Source organism: Lepidochelys kempii, chromosome 3 (genome assembly GCF_965140285.1).
Source record: "Lepidochelys kempii isolate rLepKem1 chromosome 3, rLepKem1.hap1, whole genome shotgun sequence".
Classification (NCBI taxonomy): Eukaryota; Metazoa; Chordata; order Testudines; family Cheloniidae; genus Lepidochelys; species Lepidochelys kempii.
In genome coordinates, this window is record NC_136382.1 from 48,150,268 (window position 1) to 48,159,663 (window position 9,396).

General features: G+C 46.6%; 1 protein-coding gene across 1 annotated transcript; it reads right to left on the reverse strand.

The window, feature by feature from the left end:
- Positions 1–214: 214 nt before the first annotated feature.
- On the reverse strand, positions 215–1,126 carry LOC140908770 (paraneoplastic antigen Ma1 homolog). Its single transcript, XM_073336644.1, has one exon. It carries the CDS (start codon positions 1,124–1,126, stop codon positions 215–217), a length of 912 nt encoding a protein of 303 aa, XP_073192745.1.
- Between the last annotated feature and the right edge of the window lie 8,270 nt (positions 1,127–9,396).

The window sequence follows — 9,396 nt, forward strand, 5'->3', positions numbered from 1 at the left end:
TATCAGCCCTCCTGCTACTCTCCCCTCTTGAGGATGGCACAGTAGGTCTCGGAGCCTTCATCATGGCCACTTCTCTGGTCAAATCTCTCAGTGCTGCTGCCACTGATGGGGCCTCTACCATCTCTCCAAGCACTGTGGTGGTATGACTCCCTGCCCTCTTCGGTTGCACCACTGCATCCACTTGCAACAATCGCTCCTCCTCTTCACATATCTCTCAAACGAGCTTGAGGAATGGGGGTGGGTTTTGGGCCTGCTCCCTCAGTTGCAGTTGCCACAACATTAACCCATCTTGTCGGGTGCCCTGACAGTTCTGGTCTAACCTAGCGGAATCAATGCACTTGGTGGGAATTCCCTTCTTCCGCACTACCTGCTGTAGCAAATCCTCTAGTCTCCTGATGAAATCCGACAATTGTTTGTGGGGCTCCTGATAAGTATGGCAGAAACAATAATACAGGTCATCACTGCTATCAATAGAACCGTAGACACTCTCAAGAGCGGTTAAATAGTCTTGCACTGTGGCAGCTGGTTGGGAATCTTTCAGAGCTCGGACAATTTGCATGGCAAGTCCCCTCAGACGTTCAAGCACACGTTTCCACTTCTCAGCATCAGAGCATTCCCACTCTTGGACAAGTGGCACCATAAAATCCCTCCTGGTCTCGTAATCATCCTCCCCTGAGGATACAGGTGACACCCCCGAGAAAGAATGTAACCGCTTGTATGGAGCACTTTCATATGCCGGCTTCAATGCATCTTTGAGAGCATTTCCCAGCTCTTTTGCCCATCCCACCACGCTGAATGCTGCGGGTGTTGGAGCCCCTCCTAATGCCAAAATTAATTCCTCTCTTGTCCGCTTCTCATCCACCATCAGAGCTTGCAATTCCTGCACTAAAGAATCCACCTCAAGTGACACGAGCACACTACTAGGGGACTGCTCTGCCCCCAGAATTGTCCAGGGGATAGCTCCTACTTGCACCTCTTTGGGTACTTTATCAAGATCTGCTTCCTTGGAGTAAGTACATAGTGCTACCATGCCCTTCACTTTGCGGTTGTAAATACGAGTGTGGACCTTCACTCTCCCCAGTATTTCAGCTGCAACTAGGCTCTCCTCAATTTCATTTGGTTCCATCTCTTCTGGGAACCCAACCACCCGCACAGCTTTGGTTCATGGGATTCATGCCCCTCAGCACAGGTCTTCTAGTAATCCCCGCTCCATTTTTTTTTTAAAACTGAGATGAAAGTCACTCAGGAGTTTCTTTGCTCTGTGAAGGAGAGCCCAGGGTGTGGGTGTGTGTGTACACTGCAAAGTCCCTGTACGGGCCACCAAGTGTAACTTTAACGCCCTCATGGCCAAGATGGAGTCTCCTCTGCAGGTAGCTCTGGCCAAGAGACGGTGCGCGCAGGAATGCCACAGAAAAAATTTCTTCCACCCCAAGGGCACCTGTTCCAAACCCCCCAGAGTGAACACACACATCCACAGGAAAAGTACAGTGGATATAACAAAGAGAGATATTTATTTACAGAGGGATGAGAGGAGAAAAACAAGGGAAGTATAGCGGGAGCAGTAAAACAGGGTTGCATCCAAACAAAGGCCCCACAGGCCCAGTTGTAGCACAGTCTGAAAGGACAGACACCGAGCAATGTGTCTGAGCACAGAGTTCAGGAGTCCTGAGCAAAGTTCCAGTTCAGTGCTGAGTCTTGGGTGCTCCTGGTCATCTTCGGCACCAGTGAACTTTCCCCAACAAACCCCACCGGTGCCCTCTTCTGCCGCTCTCTGCAAAGCTGCATAGAGCGACAACCTCCCCACGTAACTAGCTAGCAGCCTCCCTCCTTATTCCCAGTGCAGAGTCACAAGCCCCAGTACTCACAGCCCCTTGCAGCTCTGGGTGGCAGTGATACTGGGTCCAGCTCCGGCCAGTCCTTCTCGGGCGATTCCTCCCTGGCACAGTGCTCCTCCTGGCTCCTGTCCTGGGGTGTACGAGACCGGCCGCCTTGTCCTTCCCATGCTTCAGGCAGGTTCTCTCTGTTTCACTTTGTCCAGAGCCTCCAGGCTGCAGCCCTTCTCTCCCGGGAGCACCAGAGCCACACCCCCAAGTTTCCCTCCTTTCTCTCACTGCTCCCCCTCCCCACTAGGAAAAAGATTTAAAGGGGCCATGCTCTCTAAACCCCAAGGGGTTACACATATAACTTACAGTGCAAAGGTGATACAAATACATAAATGATATGATTATAGCTGGCAAATTATAACATTTTTGCAGATACCTTACGTGGTATATCTGGCATAACTCATTCCAATTTTACAATATCGGTATTCATAATGTCCTAAAGTGTCCCCCAGATTCCATACAGTGTCACAGCCCCGATAAACTCTATCCTTTTGTCCAGAATAAGGGTGGACTTCTGTACGTTCAGTAAGAGGCCCAATGCACTGAAGGTCGATTGGATGAGACAGATGTCAGCTTCCACTTGAACTCCAGAGAGGCCTTTGACTAGCCAGTCATCGAGATATGGCAATATGTGGACTCCCTTTTTTTCTGAGAAATACTGCTACCACCCACTTATACACTTGGTGAAAACTCACGGGGTGGCTGAGAGGTCGAACAGAAGCACTGTGAACTGATGCTGACTTTGGTTCATTATGAACCTTAGGAAACATCTGTGGCCACAAAAGATCGATTTGTGGAAGTAAGCTTCTTTTAGATCGAGGGCAGCATACCAGTCCCCGGGATCTAGCGAGGGAATGATGGAAGCAAGGAGACCATGCAGAACTTTAAATTCTTGAGATACCGGTTGAGATGATGATACAAGAGGCTTTTAGCTGTTCTATACTGTGTAAGGAAATCAACAGTACCATAGAAAGCGGTCAGGCCACGCAACTGTAAACAGCCAAAGAGGGGTGGAAAACATTGTAGAAATCACCTCTCCCAATTAACATAACAAATGTACTGATAGTATCATAATGCTTAAACATGCATAGAAATGAAGTTAGTTTGAGATTTAAGGCTTTTGATAAGTAATCATAATCACAGAATAGTAGGGTTGGAAGAGACATCAGGAGGTTACCTAGTCCAATCCACTGCTCAAAGCAGGACCAACACCAACTAAATCATCCCAGCCAGGGCTCTGTCAAGCCAGGCCTTAAAAACCTCTAAGGATGGAGATTCCACCACCTCCCTAGGTAACCCTTTCCAGTGCTTCACCACCCTCCTAGTGAAATAGTGTTTCCGAATATCCAACCTAGACCTCCCAAACTGCAACTTGAGACCATTGCTCCTCGTTCTGTCATCTACCACCACTGAGAACAGCCTCACTCCATCCTCTTTGGAACTCCCCTTTAGGTAATTGAAGGCTGCTATCAAATCCTCCCTCACTCTTCTCTTCTGCAGACAAAATAACCCCAGTTCCCTCAGCCTCTCCTCGTAAGTCATGTGCCCCAGCCCCCTAATCATTTTTGTTGCCCTCCGCTGGAGTCTCTCCAATTTGTCCACATCCCTTCTGTAGTAGGGGGACCAAAACTGGATGCAATACTCCAGGTGTGGCCTCACCAGTGCCAAATAGAGGGGACTAATCACTTCCCTCGATCTGCTGGCAATGCTCCTACTAATACAACCCAATATGCCATTGGCCTTCTTGGAAACAAGAGCACACTGCTGACTCATATCCAGCTTCTCATCCACTGTAATCCCCAGGTCCTTTTCTGCAGAACTGCTGCTTAGCCAGTTGGTCCCCAGTCTGTAGCTGGATAATAAATATTGATAGTTTATAGTTTGAAATCCAAAATGGCGACCACAATGATTTTATATTAGAGACATCAAAATGGAGGATTCAGACTAAATTGACCAAGAACAGACAGGAGAATAAGGTGAAATAAAGTTCAGCAAGGTGGGGCTCAGCTTACTCCAAAACACCTGAAGGAAGCAGTGAGAAGGAGGTTCTCAACTATGTCCAGCTTGATTGGCTAAGCAGGTATTGCCCCACTGGGGATCTATGCTAATAGCTGGAATTGAGAAAGCAACCAATCAGAAAAGGCCAAAAATCATATACAAGGCAGAGAACTGGCAGGCTTGGGCGTAGGTGTGTGAGTGGAGGAGAGCAAGCAGGAGCAAGACGAGAAGACAGCAGGAGGAGAAGAGCAAGGGTGAGCAGTGGAGAAGGTGACAGCAGCAGTGTGAAAATTGCAGACAAAACAGAAGCACTCTTAAGATGGTATGGAGAGATTATAAAGAAAAATAAGCATAAAATTCCTTTTTAATAATAAGGAATGCATGAGTATGATTGTAAATAAAGCTGAAAGCCTATGTTTGAATGGACTTGTACCCCACCCACTCTGACGGATTAAGCATCACTCATAGAATGTTGGTGCTTAATGTTCTTTAAGGCAGGGGTTCTCCACCTTTTTCTCTCCGACGCCCTCCTCGACAGGCTAGAAGAACTCCAGGGCCCAGCAGGGTAGAGTGGGGCTCGGGGCAGGGGCCTTGGGCATAGGTGTAGTTTGACTTCTATTTGCGGGTGCAGGGGCCAGTGGGGCTTAAGCCACCTCTGCATGGCGGGGTCCAGGGAGGGAGTGCCACCTCCCCCACCGACTCACTTCAGCAGGCCACCCTGCATGTCTGGGTTGGGGGTGCACAACCCAAACGTATAACTCAAAGGAGGGGGGCTTAGCTCAAAAAGTTTGAAACCAGGTTAGATTGTAGAAAGGGGGCAGCTAGGGGCTGCGTGGAGACAAGAGGCAGCTCAAGGTGCAGGCAGGGGTAGCTGGGGCTGTGTGCACACAGGGGGTGATTGTGGGTGCAGGGGTGGGGTATGAGGGGCAGTGTGCAGGCAGGGAGGTAGCTCAGGGTGCAGGGAGAACAGTATTAGATGCCGTGCTGGGAGGACTCCCCTGCAGTCCCTGATCCCAGAGAGGTCTGTCAGCCACAAAGCCGGATCCAAAGTTGGGGGTAACAATGGTGCAGGTCTAAAATGGATCTGAGACCACCTTTGGCTTTCAGAATTAGGAAGTAATGGGAATAGAACCCCTTTTCTCTCACATGAAACACAACTTTTTCCATGGCTCCCACCTGAAGGAGAGACTGGACTTCTTGTTCCAACAGATGATTATGAGAAGGGTCCCTCTGGATCTGATACACAGGGGATTGCAATGCCAACCTCAAGCGCCTCATGAAAACAAGTGCTTCGACAATCGCAAGTGTCTGGGCCCAGGCTGAGCGGGACCTGATGAGGAGGATGGGGGAGGAGGTCTGTCCCTGAATCCCCTATTCTTTGTCCTGTCTTGGTCTTACCTAGGTGGCTGAGAGAAGTAGCAGCCTACTTGCTGGGGACTATACTGCTTCCTTGACCCTGCCGGTATGCCAAGTCCCAAGGATTTCAAGGTTTCCAGTCCTTGAGAACATGCAGCCTAGTGTCTGTTTGCTCTGAGAAGAGCGATGATCCCTCAAAACGGGAAGTGCTGAATAGTCTATTGCATCTTGTGAGGGAGCCTTGAGGACTACAAGCAAGAGCTCTGGCACATTGATACCACTGTAGCCATTGATCTGGCTATAGACCTAGCTGCGTCCAGGGCTGCCTGCAAGGAGACAGGTGCTATGGTTTTCAGGAGTCTTCAGGGAGTAGGTTCTTGAATTTTAACAGGGACTGCCACATATTAAAATCCTAATGACCCAGCAAGGCTTGCTGGTTCGCTATGTGGAGCTGAAGGCCCCCTGTAGAATAAGCCTTCCATCCAAATAGGTCCAATTTCTTTTTTCCTTTGCCTTGGGCATAGGAGCGGTCTGTCCCTGGTGATCTCTTTCACTGGCAGCCACTAGAACAAGGGAAGGGAGAGAAAAGAGAAATTCGTACACTTTGTCCAGTATGAAATACTTGAACTTTGTGCACTTTGCTGTCAGAGGGAGGGAGGCAGGAGTCTGCCACAGGACCTTTATTGGATCCATGATGGCTTCACTTAGTGGTAGGGCCACTCTCGAGGTGTCCACTGGTGACAAAAATATCTAGGAGACCATCTGTTGCCTCTTTGACCACCTCTGCTTGGACCCCCATGTTCAAGGCTATCCACTTTAACAAGTCCTGGCAATCCTTGCAGGCATCCTGTGGCGAGGAGACCTCTGGTGTTACTAGTGCCTTGTCCAGAGCGGAGGATGAGGAAGCTAAAAAAAACAGGCTGAGGAGTCTCTGCTGGTTCCTAAATGTCTGCAGGACTCTGCTAGGCTTCCTCCCAAGTCTTGGTGCCATATTCAGTATCAGAGTCCAGATTCATAGCCTCTCTGTACAGTGCTGGGGCGCCTGGACCACCAAGACAACAGAATAGGAGCATCTGGAGGGGGTGCCCTACAGTGGGGTAAACCATCAAGGGTTCCAGAACAGTCATTGGATAGCTGGCAGTTCCCAGCCTACCTGGTGGCCAAATGCCTGGAGGCTTTGCATAAGTCAGGGTCATGGGTGGGATATGAATGGCACAGAGAGCGATGAGATTGGCTGTGCTGAGAAGGGGAAAACAAGTCCACCTCAAAGTCCAATGAAGATGGAAAGCTGTGGTGCAGAGACCGGGGTGGTGCTGTACCACAAGGTGCTGGAGAGTCACCAAGGTGATAATCGGGGGTATTCCCTGGGAAAATGGCCGGGGCACCAGGTGAGATTCTGGTGCTGGCTCCCTGTTACTCGGTAGCACTGAGACTTGACTCTTCAAGGACCTTGGTACCGATAGGATAAGAAGGTCCCTGGCAGATGCAAAAGCCTCAGGAGTTGACGGCTGGTGCATTTGCTCTGAGGCTTTCTCCCTTTTGTAGGTATATGAGGAGCTTGCTGCAGCACTGGAGTTGCAGGCACCTGATGATGTGGTGCCAGGGAGGAAGAGCAGCCTAACACAGATCTTGCTGTCTCCCTGTCTTCTTTCACCCTTGGTACTGGTGCTGCTTGTCTTGATGTTTGCAATGCTTCTTCTTGGGTACCGGGGAAGATGACCAGTGCCAAGAGTCATGGGTCGATGGAGGAGTGCTCTGCACTAAAGCTGAGGTACTTGGTGCCAAGTCCGAGCGTGGCTCTGAGGTAGGTCTTTAAGGCTGCCTCCATGAGAGGACCTTCAGTCGAGTGTCTTGGTCCTTCTTGGTCCAGGGTTTGAAGTCCCTGCAGATCTGGCAGAAGTCTCTCCCATAAGCTTCCCCCAAGCACTTGAGATAGCTCAAGTGCAGGTTACTCAAAGGCACAGACTTACTGCAGGAAGTGCAGGGTTTGAAACCTAGTGACCAAGGACACCCCGCCACCGGGGAAGTGGACAATTCTGCAAACAAAGCACAGAGGCATTCGAAAATATCTAAATACTACAACTATTTACACTAAAGATTGGAGAAAAGAAAACAATCGAGACAAAGTTTGTCTGAGCACTGAGGGGTTCCAGCAACCACTACTGGTGGTAAGAAGGAACTGAAGGGGAGCGAGCTCGGCAGGGCCCTTTATGCTGGCGCTATCAGTGTGTGGAACAGAGGGTGCTAGAGCCAACCTGACAGATACCACTAAGGGAAAAAAATATGACAGCTGTGCTCAGGGAGCGCACACACCTACATTGGCATGGACATGTGCAAGCACTCAAAGAACAATTACTCTTTTCTGAACCAATGTGTCCATATATTACTCCTGACAGAATTCTGTGCCAATTGTTAATTATTCTATTGTTCATTAACTGTTCGCATTCTCAGTCAATTCCCCCAGGAGCATAAAAACCTGTAGAAATTTGAAGGCTACATCACCCTGGCAGTGTCGGGAAGCCTTATAAATGATAGTAAGGGAATCAACTAGGAAGATCTATACACTCTCTCACTTTTTTCCCTTTGCCAAAGTGGCACAATGGGGTTAGATTTTTACGTACCCATTTAAAAAAAAAAAAAGACTTTTGAGGGCAAATAAATAATTTACCAAGCGGTCAATAAAATGTCAGGACAATCAGAACCGAGAACTTCTCAAAGTACCCACCTAGGTCCAGGACAATGATTAGCAAAACTTTATGACTTTCATGTGTGAAAGTCTGAGCAATTTAAAGTGACATTCTACTTTTTTCCCCCCTTGTTTGGTATTCTGTAATGTAATTTAAATGAAAATCCAGGATTAACACTGGAATGCAGGGTATTAGTTACCAAGTATTTGTAACTTAACTTTCACGTGTTTAGGAAATGCTGAATAGTTATTGTGACTTTTTTCTGTATCGTAGTTTAAATAACACCAAAACAATTGAAGCTGGTGTGATTATATTGCATTATGTTGACAAACCAAATCTGCATAATTTTTAGGCGCAGAATTCCACCCCCCCCCCACCGGCCCAGGAGTAATACATAAGAATAATAGATATATGTGGGAGAGGGACGAACAGTGGGTAAAAAAAAATCTGTCAAATATTTCATTGAAATATATTCATGAAATTCATTGAATAAATTTGCTGAATATGTTCATGAATTATTCAGCCAGCTGTGTAGTTTGATGAATGATTGGGCAAATATTCAAATAATATATTTGAAAACTATCATAAAATTGGTTAAATAAACTATTATTCAGCCAGCTCTAACAGATTTTTAACAAAGTTTTTCTCAGTTCACTCCAGAAAAATATATTTTAAAGAGGGACTTTGAAACACAGAGGCTTTTCTTGATGTTTGGCTTTGAGTGACAACAAAGTCCTACATCTGAGAGAAATGCTGGTTTGCTATCAAGTAGACAGCCATACGACAATCTTATCTGAGATGCTGGTCATATTATGGGCAAATTTAATAAAAAAAATAAAGTGTTAAGATAATTCTCTAAGGAAACTTACTTCATTTGGGCAAAAAATAAAGTTTCACCAGTAACCATAGTGAGTTCATATTATTGCCATTGTTTTTATAAGTAGTTGCCATGACTTTTTAGACTTTGGGGCTAGAATGGACTTAAAACACAACAGATGGCTACAATTATGCATCTGTAACTTTTTTTCCCCTAGAATACCTAAACAGTGCACAATAAAATAAACAGATATATTCCAAAGAGACTCTTGCCATTTAGGAGAACCATACATGGTTATCTAAAAAAAAAAAAAAAAAACACACAACAACAACCCTGCCCCTCAATACGATATGAATGAAGCATAAAAAATATATTAGTTTTGAAAATATAACATAGCCATTCAGTAACTGATTTGTTCATATAATTTTATTTTTGGATTTACAGTCTTCCAAGCTCTCATTACAATGAAAGTATGTTATGATTTTATAATTTGAGGCCCAGTATTGCATACCTTTAATCAGACAAGACTCCCACGCTGCAGTTGATGAGAGTTTTGCCTGAACACAAAATGCTAGCTCAGGCCCTTGATTTTAGTTGATTATCTTTAAGAAAGTTAGATTGCATTGTTACATTTATTATTTAGTATAATTAGTCT